Below are 15703 nucleotides of genomic sequence, written 5' to 3'. Positions count from 1 at the left end.
AAGTCGCCAGAGAGTATGCAGTGTGATAGAATTCTGTCCCGAAGCGAGCGGCAGAATTTTAGACGGAAAAATGGGTTGTGTTTCTATTGTGGTGATTCTACTCATGTTATATCAGCATGCTCTAAGCGCACTAAAAAGCTTGGTAAATCTGTTTCCATTTGCACCTTACCGTCTAAGTTTATTCTATCTGTGACCCTGATTTGCTCTTTGTCATCTATTACCACGGACGCCTATGTCGACTCTGGCGCCGCTTTGAGTCTTATGGATTGGTTCTTTGCCAAACGCTGTGGGTATGATTTAGAGCCTTTGGAGACTCCTATTCCTCTGAAGGGGATTGACTCCACCCCATTGGCTAATAATAATCCACAATACTGGACACAAGTAACTATGCGTTTTAATCCGGATCACCAGGAGATTATTCGCTTTCTGGTGCTGTATAATCTACATGATGATTTGGTGCTAGGATTGCCTTGGCTGCAATCTCACAACCCAGTCCTCGACTGGAGAGCTATATCTGTGTTGAGCTGGGGATGTAAGGGGGCTCATGGGGATGTACCTGTGGTTTCCATTTCATCATCTATTCCCTCTGAAATTCCTGAGTTCCTGTCTGACTATCGTGACGTCTTTGAAGAATCCAAGCTTGGTTCGTTACCTCCGCACCGAGAGTGCGATTGTGCCATAGATTTAATCCCGGGTAGTAAATACCCAAAGGGTCGTTTATTTAATCTGTCTGTGCCTGAACATGCTGCTATGCGAGAATATATAAGGGAGTCCTTGGAAAAGGGACATATTCGTCCATCGTCATCTCCCTTAGGAGCCGGTTTTTTCTTTGTGTCAAAAAAAGACGGCTCTTTGAGACCATGTATTGATTATCGGCTTTTGAATAAGATCACTGTTAAATATCAATACCCATTGCCGTTGCTGACTGATTTGTTTGCTCGCATAAAGGGGGCCAAGTGGTTCTCTAAGATTGACCTTCGTGGGGCGTATAATTTGGTGCGAATCAGGCAGGGGGATGAGTGGAAAACCGCATTTAATACGCCCGAGGGCCACTTTGAGTATTTAGTGATGCCTTTTGGTCTTTCAAATGCTCCGTCAGTTTTCCAGTCCTTTATGCATGATATTTTTCGCGATTATTTGGATAAATTTATGATTGTGTATCTGGATGATATTCTGATTTTTTCGGATGACTGGGACTCTCATGTCCAGCAAGTCAGGAGGGTTTTTCAGGTTTTGCGGTCTAATTCTTTGTGTGTGAAGGGTTCTAAGTGTGTTTTTGGGGTACAGAGGATTTCCTTTTTGGGATATATTTTTTCCCCCTCTTCCATTGAAATGGATCCTGTCAAGGTTCAAGCTATTTGTGATTGGACGCAGCCCTCTTCTCTTAAGAGTCTTCAAAAATTTTTGGGCTTTGCTAACTTTTATCGTCGATTTATTGCTGGTTTTTCGGATATTGCTAAGCCATTGACCGATTTGACTAAGAAGGGTGCTGATGTTGCTGATTGGTCCCCTGATGCTGTGGAGGCCTTTCGGGAGCTTAAGCGCCGTTTTTCCTCTGCCCCTGTGTTGCGTCAGCCTGATGTTGCTCTACCTTTTCAGGTTGAGGTCGACGCTTCTGAGATCGGAGCTGGGGCAGTGTTGTCGCAGAGAAGTTCTGACTGCTCCGTGATGAGGCCTTGTGCCTTCTTTTCCCGTAAATTTTCGCCCGCTGAGCGGAATTATGATGTTGGGAATCGGGAGCTTTTGGCCATGAAGTGGGCTTTTGAGGAGTGGCGCCATTGGCTTGAGGGGGCCAGACATCAGGTGGTGGTATTGACTGACCACAAAAATTTGATTTATCTTGAGACCGCCAGGCGCCTGAATCCTAGACAGGCGCGCTGGTCATTATTTTTCTCTCGGTTTAATTTTGTGGTGTCATACCTACCGGGTTCTAAGAATGTTAAGGCGGATGCCCTTTCTAGGAGTTTTGAGCCTGACTCGCCTGGTAACTCTGAGCCCACAGGTATCCTTAAGGATGGAGTGGTATTGTCAGCCGTTTCTCCAGACCTGCGGCGGGCCTTGCAGGAGTTTCAGGCGGATAGACCTGATCGTTGCCCGCCTGATAAACTGTTTGTTCCTGATGATTGGACCAGTAGAGTCATCTCTGAGGTTCATTCTTCTGCGTTGGCAGGTCATCCTGGCATTTTTGGTACCAGGGATTTGGTGGCAAGGTCCTTCTGGTGGCCTTCCCTGTCACGAGATGTGCGAGGCTTTGTGCAGTCTTGTGACGTTTGTGCTCGGGCCAAGCCTTGTTGTTCTCGGGCTAGTGGATTATTGTTGCCCTTGCCTATTCCTAAGAGGCCTTGGACGCACATCTCGATGGATTTTATTTCAGATCTGCCTGTTTCTCAGAAGATGTCTGTCATCTGGGTGGTGTGTGACCGTTTTTCTAAGATGGTCCATTTGGTTCCTCTGCCCAAGTTGCCTTCTTCTTCCGAGTTGGTTCCTCTGTTTTTTCAAAATGTTGTTCGTTTGCATGGTATTCCTGAGAATATCGTTTCTGACAGAGGGACCCAATTCGTGTCTAGATTTTGGCGGGCATTCTGTGCTAGGATGGGCATAGATTTATCTTTTTCGTCCGCTTTCCATCCTCAGACGAATGGCCAGACCGAGCGGATTAATCAGACCCTGGAGACATATCTGAGGTGTTTTGTGTCTGCTGACCAGGATGATTGGGTTGCTTTTTTGCCATTGGCGGAGTTCGCTCTCAATAATCGGGCCAGCTCTGCCACTTTGGTGTCCCCGTTTTTCTGTAATTCGGGGTTTCATCCTCGATTTTCCTCTGGTCAGGTGGAATCTTCGGATTGTCCTGGAGTGGATGCTGTGGTGGAGAGATTGCATCAGATCTGGGGGCAGGTGGTGGACAATTTGAGGTTGTCCCAGGAGAAGACTCAGCTTTTTGCCAACCGCCACCGTCGTGTTGGTCCTCGGCTTTGTGTTGGGGATTTGGTGTGGTTGTCTTCTCGTTTTGTCCCTATGAGGGTCTCTTCTCCTAAGTTTAAGCCTCGGTTCATCGGCCCGTATAAGATATTGGAGATTCTTAACCCTGTTTCCTTCCGTTTGGACCTCCCTGCATCCTTTTCTATTCATAACGTTTTTCATCGGTCATTGTTGCGCAGGTATGAGGTACCGGTTGTGCCTTCCGTTGAGCCTCCTGCTCCGGTGTTGGTTGAGGGTGAGTTGGAGTACGTTGTGGAGAAAATCTTAGACTCTCGTGTTTCCAGACGGAGACTCCAGTATCTGGTCAAGTGGAAGGGATACGGCCAGGAGGATAATTCTTGGGTGAATGCATCTGATGTTCATGCCTCTGATCTGGTTCGTGCCTTTCATAGGGCCCATCCTCATCGCCCTGGTGGTTCTGGTGAGGGTTCGGTGCCCCCTCCTTGAGGGGGGGGTACTGTTGTGAATTTGGATTCTGGGCTCCCCCGGTGGCTACTGGTGGAATTGAACTGTGTCTTCATCTTCTCTGTTCACCTGTTCCCATCAGGATGTGGGAGTCGCTATATAACCCTGCTGCTCTGTTAGTTGCTTGCCGGTCAACAATGTTATCAGAAGCCTCTCTGTGCTTGTTCCTGCTCCTAGACAACTACTAGATAAGTTGGACTCTTGTCCATGTTTGTTTTTGCATTTTTGTTCCAGTTCACAGCTGTAGTTTCGTTACTGTGTCTGGAAAGCTCTTGTGAACAGGAATTGCCACTCTGGTGTTATGAGTTAATGCCAGAGTTTTAAAGTAATTTCTGGATGGTGTTTTGATAGGGTTTTCAGCTGACCATGAAAGTGTCCTTTCTGTCTTCTGCTATGTAGTAAGTGGACCTCAAATTTGCTAAACCTATTTTCATACTACGTTTGTTATTTCTTCTTAACTCACCGCCAATACATGTGGGGGGCCTCTGTCTCCTTTCGGGGTATTTCTCTAGAGGTGAGCTAGGACTAATATTTTCCTCTGCTAGCTTTATTTAGTCCTCCGGCTGGTGCTGGGCATCTAGAATCAACGTAGGCATGCTACCCGGCCACTGCTAGTTGTGCGTTAGGTTTAGTTCATGGTCAGCTCAGTTCCCATCTTCCAAGAGCTAGTACATATATATGCTTATGCTATGTTCTCTTGCCATTGAGATCATGACACCAATCACAACAAGCCGTGACGTAATTCTCAGGTCCTAAATTCCTCATTCTAGGAATTTTGGCCATGAGAATTACATCACGGCTTGTGATTGGTCGCTGAGCGGTCATGTGGGCCGCCGTGACCAATCACAAAGCCGTGACGTCATTTAAGGCCCTTCACGCGCTAATTTTTAAGAAGGAAGGCTGCCAGAAAGAAGCCGAGGGTGAGTATATTCCTATTAGGTATATACTCACCCTTGGAAGCACCCTGCTTCTTTCCGGCAGCCTTCCTTCTTAAGAATTAGCGCGTGAAGGGCCTTAAATGACGTCACGGCTTTGTGATTGGTCGCAGCGGCCCACGTGACCGCTCAGCGACCAATCACAAGCCGTGACGTAATTCTCATGGCCTAAATTCCTAGAATGAGGAATTTAGGACCTGAGAATTACGTCACGGCTTGTTGTGATTGGTCGCTCAGCGGTCACGTGGGCCGCCGCGACCAATCACAAGCCGGGAAGCATTCAAAAGGTCTTTCAAGCGCCATTCTTAGGACCGGAAGATGCTACTACCAGGGCGCATCAGAGAGGTGAGTATATCAATATTTTTTATTTTAATTCTTTATTTTACACTTAAATATGGATCCCAGGGCCTGAAGGAGAGTTTCCTCTCCTTCAGACCCTGGGAACCATAGTATCCCATTGCACTGCATTGGGTTTCGCATTTCGGCCGACCCCGACTTTTTTATAGGATCGGCCGATTTCACTCGACGCGACTTTTGAGAAAGTCGGGTTTCGTGAAACCCGACCCGATCCTATAAAAATAAAAGTCGCTCAACCCTAGATTAACATGGTACAACTGATCGTGTTTTCTTTTCCTGGGCTGGAAAACTCGGTAGTTTACTTCCCCCACTTTTTCCTGAAATTCATATGACCCTTGGCCACAAACTTGCTTTTGGTGGTGGGCACCAAAACCAACACCCAATCTCCCGCTTTAAAGGAGTGGACCAAGGCCTTTTTGTTATGAACGCGGCTCTGTGCTGCCTAAGCATCCACCAAATGCTCCTTTACTAAAGACATAACCGCTGCTATTTTTTCCTGCATGTTGGTCACGTGCTTAATGACATACTTATGGGGTGTAGGTTCCTGCTCCCTCGTCTATTTGTCTACGTTCAGCAGATCCCTAGGATGCCTGCCATACAGTAGGGTGAAAATCCCGTGGAAGCCTATGGTACCTCCCGAATGGTGAACATCAAGTAGAGCAACAACATGTCCCAATCCCTACAATCCTTGGAGACTACTTTCTTCAACATGGATTTGAGAGTTTTGTTGAAGCGTTCGACTAACCCAACGGTCTAGAGGTGATACACCAATGTTTGCAACTGTTTTATTTTTAGAAGGTTGCACAGTTCCTTTGTCACCTTGGACATAAAAGGAGTCCCCTGATCAGTGAGGATCTCTTTCGGTAGCCCAAGGTGACAGAACATGGCAAACAAGTCGCAGGCTATAAGTTTGGCTGAGGTATGCCGAAGTGAATGGCCTTCGGGTACCGGCTGGCATAATCTACGACCACCAATATGTGTTGGTGGCCCCAGGCAGATCAGCCCCACTAGATCCATCGCAATCCACTCAAAAGGTACCTCTATGATGTGCAGAGGTACCAATGGGCACCGATAGTCTGCGGTGGTTGAGGTCCATTGGCACTCCGGACACATGTCACAGTACCTCTAGATCTCCACGTAGACCCAGGCAAAAAAAATTGCAATGTGCATTCCTGTTTCTTTCTGGCCCCTAAGTGTCCTCCCTGCATGAAGGTATGAGCAATTTCAAGCACCGAGTGACAGTAGGATTGAAGCACTATCAGTTATTCTACCACTTCACCCCGGATTTTGTCAACCCTATACAATAGGTTTTGGTTGACAGCCATGTGGGGAAAATACATTTCTGCACCTGGTTGCTGAGCCACTATTTTAACCTCTACCACCCTTTCTCATGCCCGAGAAAGAGTGGGATCATGGAGCTTAGCTGTCCTGAACTTACCAGGGGCCACTTCCAGATCGGTGATCGTGGGGTCTCCTTGACCTCTCCTGCCAATACACTTTATCCCTATGTTGGCGACCCCTAAGGCAGGTATCCCTGACACGGAATCTTCGGGTTCTGTGCCTGGAAAATAATTTTCCTTGGGAGGGTTAACCCTGGTCTACCACAGGGACCAGAACAGGGGTAAGTCTCCAATACAGTCCCATACAGAAGAGTCTTTACCACTTCCATCACATGTCTTATCTCTCCACAATGGGTGGAAAATGTAACCTCTGTGGTCAGGAACTCTCAGAGTTCCCCATATATGCATACCACCCCCACCTTCCATCCATTGTAGTTGTCCCCAGCAACAAGGGACTCATGTACCAGAGTCACTAAGCTCCACGAGTCCAAGAGAGCATCCGTCTAGTATCTGTTAATGAGTAGCTTGCACATTTGAGGTTTGGTACTGGCAGTGTCTGTCGTGGTGGTGCAAAATGGCTGGGCATACATAGACACATGGCAAGTATACCAGAAGTCTATGGGTTCAGCGGTCAGGGGGCAGTTGGTGGCCACATGTCTAGGGTCCTGGCACCGCCAACACTTGATAGCTGCAGCACGACTGGACCTTAGGGCCAACTTAGGGGACATGGGTCTGCTGTCACTCTACATTCAGGTTGGTCCTGATTGTCCCCAGTAGAGAGACATGGATTTTTCCCAGGGTTCCTGGGGCCTGATGTGACAGATGTAATAGAGCCATGTTCTGTATCAAGTCCTGATTGGCCGTGTTCTGCTCGATCAGTCCCACCACCTGGTCCAGAGTGCCTAGATCCCCTTGTCCCACCCAACGCTGTATGGCTGCTGACAGAGTTCTCACCAGCCATTTGACCACCACCCTCTCCACCATCTGGGTCGGAGTTAAAGTCTCAGGTTGGAGCCACCTTTTCACATGCTGCAGCAAGTCATAAACCTGAGACCGGACAAGCTGGGCTTCCACAAAAGTCCATGAAAACACCCGTTGGGCTCTCACGTAGGTATTAACCCCAAGTCAGGGAAGGATCTCACCTTTAAGCTTTACAAAGTCCTGGGCATCCTCCTGACTAAGGTCAAAGTGGGCCTTTAGCCCATCACCCCTCAGAAACAAAGCCACTTTGGCCCACTGGGAAGTGGGCAGGTTTTCCCGCCCTGCCATACACTCATAGATGGTGAGGAAAACTTCCACGTCATCTTCTGGACTCAGTTTCCTCAAAGCAGAGTGGACCTTGTCTCAAGCCTTGCAACATTCCGGGGTCGGTGCTGGTGTGCCAAAGCAGGGGTGCAATTTGCTCAGCAACAGGTTATTGGTCTGCTGCTGTTGTTACTGTGTGAGGACCAGCTGCCTCAGGATTTCCTCCATTTTGTCCGCAGGCCTGGTTTGCAGTGTGGCAGGCCTAATGACAGAAATGCAGCTGGCATTGGGGTATGCCTCAATTCACACTGCCCGCATTCATCTCCAACTGTAGTGCAGTGAGGTTGGTTCAGCTTGACAGACAGTGACCACAGGAAAAGTTCACAGCAAATGTGTTTACTGTCCACACTCACCTATTGCACAGCATACGGTATCCTCTGGATCGCAGCTACATAACAAATCAGTCTGTGGGAGTCCGGTTGCCATAAGCAATGCACCATCGTATAACGTTGTGGGGTGCCAGGAGTTGGCTCTGCAAGTTGCACACTCCAAACTGACACACCCAACCCTCTGCTGAAGGGGCTGTAACAATCAACCTGTGGCCGTAGGCTATAAGGAAAACCCAGTCAGGGGAGAAAACGCCTCGCTAGCTTCCTGAAGTCCATTTTAAAAATAAAAGCCCATGGCAGGTTTTCCTAAATCTGCCTTGGACAAATAGCTTGCCCAAGACTACACTTACTTTTATTCTGCATTGCAATCACAACTATGCCTGTGACTGCAATGCACTCCCATTGCCTCAATACACTTCTGAGCGCATCCTGTGAGACATATAGGGACCCTCGCAAATAACACCGGTCGCTGCCTCACAATATTTATATATATAATTTATATACATGTATGCAGTTGTCAGCATGATTTTCAGAAGAATTTTTTCTAATATTTTCTTCTTTGTTATTTTCCAACAGGTGTCAATGCCATTGAAGCTACCTCATATATTGCTGTCAGTGTGAATGATGCACCAGAGGTGACTCCAGGTGAAAATATATCAACACCTGATATAAGCTCAATTAATGATATAGAAGTGTCTCTAGATGGAAGTATATCAACAGCAGATATCAGTAGAAGTGATGATTCAGAAGTGACTGCAGAAAAAAGCATATCAACACATCATATTAGTACAAGTGCTCCTCCAGGAATAACTACATCAGAAAATATATCAACACCTGATATCAGTACACGTACTACCTTAGAAGGGTCTACAAGGGGAAGTATATCAACAGAAGTTATCAGTACAAATGCTCCTCTAGATGTATCTACAGATAAAAGTTTATCAACAGCTGATATTAGTACAAATGTTGCCTCAGAAGGGTCTACATCAGATAGTATATCAACAGCAGTTATCAGTGCAAGTGCTCCTCTAGAAGTAACAACTGATAAAAGTATATCAACAGCTGATATCAGTACAAGTGCTGCCTCAGTAGCGTCTTCAAAAGGAAATATAGCAACAGCAGATATCAGTACAAGTGATCCTCTAGAAATGACTAAAGATGAAAGTATATCAACAGCTGATGACAGCACAAGTAAAGATTCAGATGTGACAACATCAGAAAGTATATCAACACTTGATATCAGTACAAGTGCTGCTTCAGTAGGGTCTACAAGAGAAAGTATATCAACAGCAGATATGAGTACAAGTGCGCCTCTAGAAGTGACTACAGATGAAAATGTATCAACAGCAGATATCAGCACAGACATGACTACAGAATATAGCATATCTACACATCACATTAGTACAAGTGCTTTTCCAGAAGTAACTACATCCAAAAGTATATCAACCTCTGATATCAGTACAAGTACTGCTTCGGAAGGGTCTACAGGAGAAAGTATATCAACAGCAGATATCAGTACAAGTGCTCCTCTAGAAGTGTCTACAGTTAAAACTTTATCAACAGATGATATAAGTACAAGTGCTGCCTCAGAACGGTCTACAGAAGGAAGTATAGCAACAACAGATATTAGTACAAGTGCGCCTCTAGAAGTGACTAAATATGAAAGTATATCAACAGTTGATGACAGCACAAGTAAAGATTCAGATGTGACAACATCAGAAAGTATATCAACACTTGATATCAGTACAAGTGCTGCTTCAGTAGGGTCTACAAGAGAAAGTATGTCAACAGCAGATATGAGTACAAGTGCGCCTCTAGAAGTGACTACAGATGAAAATGTATCAACAGCAGATATCAGCACAGACATGACTACAGAATATAGCATATCTACACATCACATTAGTACAAGTGCTATTCCAGAAGTAACTACATCCAAAAGTATATCAACCTCTGATATCAGTACAAGTGCTGCTTCGGAAGGGTCTACAGGAGAAAGTATATCAACAGCTGAAATCAGCACAAGTGCTCCTCTAGAAGTGTCTACAGATAAAAGTTTATCAACAGATGATATAAGTACAAGTGATGCCTCAGAACGGTCTACAGAAGGAAGTATAGCAACAACAGATATTAGTACAAGTGCGCCTCTAGAAGTGACTAAATATGAAAGTATATCAACAGCTGATGACAGCACAAGTAAAGATTCAGATGTGACATCAGAAAGTATATCAACACTTGATATCAGTACAAATGCTGCTTCAGTATGGTCTACAAGAGAAAGTATGTCAACAGCAGATATGAGTACAAGTGCGCCTCTAGAAGTGACTACAGATGAAAATGTATCAACAGCAGATATCAGCACAGACATGACTACAGAATATAGCATATCTACACATCACATCAGTACAAGTGCTATTCCAGAAGTAACTACATCCAAAAGTATATCAACCTCTGATATCAGTACAAGTGCTGCTTCGGAAGGGTCTACAGGAGAAAGTATATCAACAGCTGAAATCAGCACAAGTGCTCCTCTAGAAGTGTCTACAGATAAAAGTTTATCAACAGATGATATAAGTACAAGTGATGCCTCAGAACGGTCTACAGAAGGAAGTATAGCAACAACAGATATTAGTACAAGTGCGCCTCTAGAAGTGACTAAATATGAAAGTATATCAACAGCTGATATCAGCACAAGTTTTAATCCAGAAGGTTTTACAGAGGAAAGTCTTTCAACAGCAGATATCAGTACAAGTTATCCTTTAGAAGTGGCAACAAATGAAAGTATATCAATGACAGAAATCAGTACAAGTGATGCTCAAGAAATGACTACAGAAGAAAACACATCAACACGTGATATCAGCACAAGTGCTGCCTTGGAAGGGTCTACAAGAGAAAGTATATCAACAGCAGATATCAGCACAAGTGTACCTCTACAAGGGTCTACAGATAAAAGCATATCAACAGCTATTAGTACAAATGCTGCCTCAGAAGGGAATACATCAGAAAGTATATCAACAGCAGTTATCAGTACAAGTGATGATCCAGAAGTGACTACAGAAGATAGCATATCAACACATGATAGTAGAACAAGTGCTTCTCCAGAAGTAATTACATCAGAAAGTATATCAACATCTGATATCAGTACAAGTACTGCCTCGGAAGAGTCTACAAGAGCAATTATATCAACAGTTGATATCAGTACAAGTGCATCTTTAGAAGTGACTAAAGATCAAAGCATGTCAACAGTTCATATCAGCACCAGTTATGATCCCGAAGTGACTACAGAAGATAGAATATCAACACATCATGTTAGTACAGGTACTCCTCCAGATGTAACTACTTCAGAAAGTAAATCAACACCTGATATCAGCACAAGTAATAATCCAGAAGGGTTTACAGAAGAAAGTCTTTCAACAGCAGATATCAGTACAAGTTCTCCTTTAGAAGTGACAACAGATGAAAGTATATCAACAGCGGAAATCAGTACAAGTGCTGCTCAAGAAATGACTACAGATGAAAGCATATCAACACCTGATATCAGTACAAGTGCTGCATTGGAAGGGTCTACAAGAGAAAGTATATCAAAGGCAGATATCAGTACAAGTGCTCTTCTAGAAGTATCTACAGATAAAAGTATATCAACAGCTGATAGCACAAGTGATGATTCAGAGGTGACTACAGAAGATAGCATATCAACACATCATGTTAGTCCAGGCACTTCTCCAGAAGTAACTACTTCAGAAAGTATATCAATATCTGATATCAGGACAAGTGCTACTCCAGTAGTGAATACAGAAGAAAGTATATCAACAGTAGATGTCAGTACAAGTTTTCCTTTAGAAGTGACAACAGATGAAAGTATATTAACAGCTGAAATCAGTACAAGTGCTGCTCAAGAAGTGACTACAGAAGAAAGTGTATCAACACCTGCTAACAGTACAAATGGTAATGTAGAAGTGACTACAGATGAAATTAAATCAACAGCTGAAATCAGTACAACTGATGGTCCACAAGTGACTACATATGAAAGTATAACAACACCTGATATCAGTACAAGTGATAATCCAGACGTGACTACAGAAGATAGCATATCAACACATCATATTAGTACAAGTGCTTCTCCAGAAGTAATTACATCTGAAAGTATATCAACACCTGATATCAGTACAAGTACTGCCTCGGAAGGGTCTACAAGAGGAATTATATCAACAGCAGATATCAGTACAAGTGCATCTCTAGAAGTGACTAAAGATGAAAGCCTGTCAACAGTTCATATCAGTACAAGTTATGATCCAGAAGTGACTACAGAAGATAGAATATCAACACATCATGTTAGTATAGGTACTCCTCCAGAAGTAACTACTTCAGAAAGTAAATCAACACCTATTATCAGCACAAGTAATAATCCAGAAAAATTTACAGAAGAAAGTCTTTCAACAGCAGATATTAGCACAAGTTCTCCTTTAGAAGTGACAACAGATGAAAGTATATCAACAGTGGAAATCAGTACAAGTGCTGCTCAAGAAATGACTACAGAAGAAAGCATATCAACAGCTATCATTACAAGTGCTGTTTCAGAAGGGTCTACAGAAGGAAATATGGCAACATCAGATATCAGTACAAGTGCTCCTCTAGAGGCATCTACAGATAAAAGTATATCAACAGCTGAAATTAGTACAAATGTTGGCTCAAAAGGGTCTACATCTGAAAGTATATCAACAGCAGTTATCAGTGCAAGTGCTCCTCTTGAAGTTACTACAGATGAAAGCATACCAACAGCTGATATTAGTACAAGTGCTGCCTCAGAAGGGTCTACAGAAGGAAATAAAGCAACAGCAGATATCAGTACAAGTGCGCCTCTAGAAGTGTCTAAAGATGAAAGTATGTCAACAGCTGATCTCAGCACAAGTAATGATCCAGAAATGACTACAGAAAATAGCATATCAACACATTATGTTAGTACAGGAACTTCTCCAGAAGTAACTACATCAGAAAGTATATCAATATCTGATATCAGTACAAGTGCTACTCCAGAAGGGTTTACAGAAGACCGTATATCAACAGGAGATATCAGGACAAGTTTTCCACTAGAAGTGACTACAGATAAAAGCTTAACAACAATTGATATCAGCACAAGTGAAAATGTGGAAGTGACTACAGAAGGAAGTATATCAACAGCAGATATCAGGACAAGTGCACCTCTAGAAGTGTCTACAGATAAAAGCATATCAACAGCTAATATTAGTACAAATGTTGCCTCAGAAGGGTCTACATCAGAAAGTATATCAACATCAGTTATCAGTACAAGTGATAATCCAGACGTGACTACAGAAGATAGCATATCAACTCATCATATTAGTACAAGTGCTTCTCCAGAAGTAATTACATCAGATAGTATATCAACACCTGATATCAGTAAAATTACTGCCTCGGAAGGGTCTACAAGAGGAATTATATCAACAGCAGATATCAGTACAAGTGCGTCTCTAGAAGTGACTAAAGACGACAGCATGTTAACAGTTCATATCAGCACAAGTTATGATCCAGAAGTGACTACAGAAGATAGAATATCAACACATCATGTTAGCACAGGTACTCCTCCAGAAGTAACTACTTCAGAAAGTAAATCAACACCAGCTATCAGTACAAGTTTTCCTTTAGAAGTGACAACAGATGAAAGTATATCGACAGCGGAAATCAATACAAGTGCTGCTCAAGAAGTGACTACAGAAGAAAGCATATCAACACCTGATATCAGTACAAGTGCTGCCTTGGAAAGGTCTACAAGAGGAAGTATATCAACATCAGATACCAGTACAAGTGCTCCTCTAGAATTATCTACAGATAAAAGTATATCAACAGCTTATATTAGTACAAATGTTGGCTCAAAAGGGTCTACATCTGAAAGTATATCAACAGCAGTTATCAGTGCAAGTGCTCCTCTAGAAGTTACTACAGATGAAAGCATACCAACAGCTGATATCATGACAAGTGCTGCCTCAGAAGGGTCTACAGAAGGAAATATAGCAACAGCAGATATCAGTACAAGTGGGCCTCTAGAAGTGACTAAATATGAAAGTATGTCAACTGCTGATAGCACAAGTGATGATTCAGAGGTGACTACAGAAGATAGCATATCAACACATCATGTTAGTACAGGCACTTCTCCAGAAGTAACTACTTCAGAAAGTCTATCAACACCTGATATCAGGACAAGTGCTACTCCAGTAGTGTTTACAGAAGAAAGTATATCAACAGTAGATGTCAGTACAAGTTTTCCTTTAGAAGTGACAACAGATGAAAGTATATTAACAGCTGAAATCAGTACAAGTGCTGCTCAAGAAGTGACCACAGAAGAAAGTGTATCAACACCTGCTATCAGTACAAATGGTAATGTAGAAGTGACTACAGATGAAATTAAAACAACAGCTGAAATCAGTACAGCTGATGGTCCACAAGTGACTACATATGAAATTATAACAACACATGATAGTATCACAAGTGATAATCTGAAAGTCACTATAGAGCAAAGCATATCAACACATCATATTAGTACAAGTGCTGCTCCACAAGTGATTACATCAGAAAGTGTTTTAACACCTGAGATCAATACAAGTGCTGCTCCAGAAGGATCTACAGAACAAAGTATTTCAACAGCAGATATCAGTACAAGTGCTCCTCTAGAAGTGACTTCAGTTGAAAGTATATCAACAGCTTATTTCAGTACAAGCGGTGATCCAGTATTGACTACAAATGAAAGTATATCACCAACTAATATCAGCACAAGTGATGAACCAAAATTAACTACAGATGAAAGTATATCAACACCTAATATCAGTACAAGCGCACCTCTAGAAATGACAACAGAAGAAAGCATATCAAATTCTCATATCAATACCAGTGCTGCTCCAGGTCGGACTACATATGAAAGTATATCAACGCTTGATATCAGTACAAGTGTTCTTCCAGAATTTACTACAGTAGGAAGAATATCAACGATTGATATCAGTATGAGTGACGCTACAGAGCTGGCTACAGAAGGAAATATATCAACACCTTATATCAGCGCAAGTACTCCTCTAGAAGTGAATACAGCTAAAAACACATCTATGCCTCTAACCAGTACAAGTATTGCTACAGAAGCGACTACAAAGGAAACTATATCAATGCCTCATATCAGTTCTAGTGCTGCACTAGAAGTGAGTACAGAAAGTATATCAACAAGTGATATTAGTTCAAGTGATACTCCAGAAGAGAATACAATAGAAGATGTGTCAAAGCCTGAAATAAGTACAACTGCTGCTCTTGAAATGACTTCAGATGAAAGTATATCAAGGCCTGGTATAAGTACAAGTGATGCTCTAGACGTGACTAAAGAGGAAATTATATCAACAGCTGGCACCAGTACAAGTGTTCCTCTGCAAGTGACTACACATGAAAGTATATCAACTCCTGATATCAGTACAAGTAGCAGAGTACAAATATCATCTTCCATAACTGAAGAAAAGACTACAAGTTCCGTGAAACCTAGCACTGCCCCAGAAATGTCCACAACTCAGAAAGAACCTACTGTCGAAATCCTCAACAGCAGTACTATCCCACCTACAACCAGTTTAGAAAAAACAGCTGGAAATCCAACGTCTGGGATGCCTATAACCTCACATATTATCAGTACGGCCAAACTAAGCACGAAAGAGCCTATAACTACAAAAAGTACCAGTACAGTTAAGCCAGAAACATCTGTGTCATCATTGTCAGCCACCTTGCCTGGTGTAAGCACAGGATACCCAACTCTGTTAACATCTGTGGGCACACTGAATACCACTGTAATATCCTATACACCCGTGACATCATGGACCTTGATGTCAACAAGCACACAATATACAAGTATTTCGACACCTCTTGGATATTTATCAACTACATCTGCATTGGCTGATTTAACAACCACAATGATAACTACAGCTCGTAAGTATTATATTTACCTCAGCAATAAGAA

At 43.0% G+C, this 15703-nt stretch overlaps 1 protein-coding gene across 1 annotated transcript in view; it reads left to right on the top strand.

Annotated features, from left to right (window-relative positions):
• Positions 1–15703, top strand: part of LOC143803976 (uncharacterized) — a 296624-nt gene that overhangs the window by 111336 nt on the left and 169585 nt on the right. Inside the window, exon 2 of the mRNA XM_077281727.1 lies at positions 8287–15672. Coding sequence (XP_077137842.1) covers positions 8287–15672 — 7386 coding nt within the window. The remainder of the gene's footprint in view (positions 1–8286; positions 15673–15703) is intronic.

Source organism: Ranitomeya variabilis, chromosome 2 (genome assembly GCF_051348905.1).
Source record: "Ranitomeya variabilis isolate aRanVar5 chromosome 2, aRanVar5.hap1, whole genome shotgun sequence".
NCBI lineage: Eukaryota > Metazoa > Chordata > Amphibia > Anura > Dendrobatidae > Ranitomeya > Ranitomeya variabilis.
This window is presented reverse-complemented; position numbering and strand designations above follow the sequence as displayed.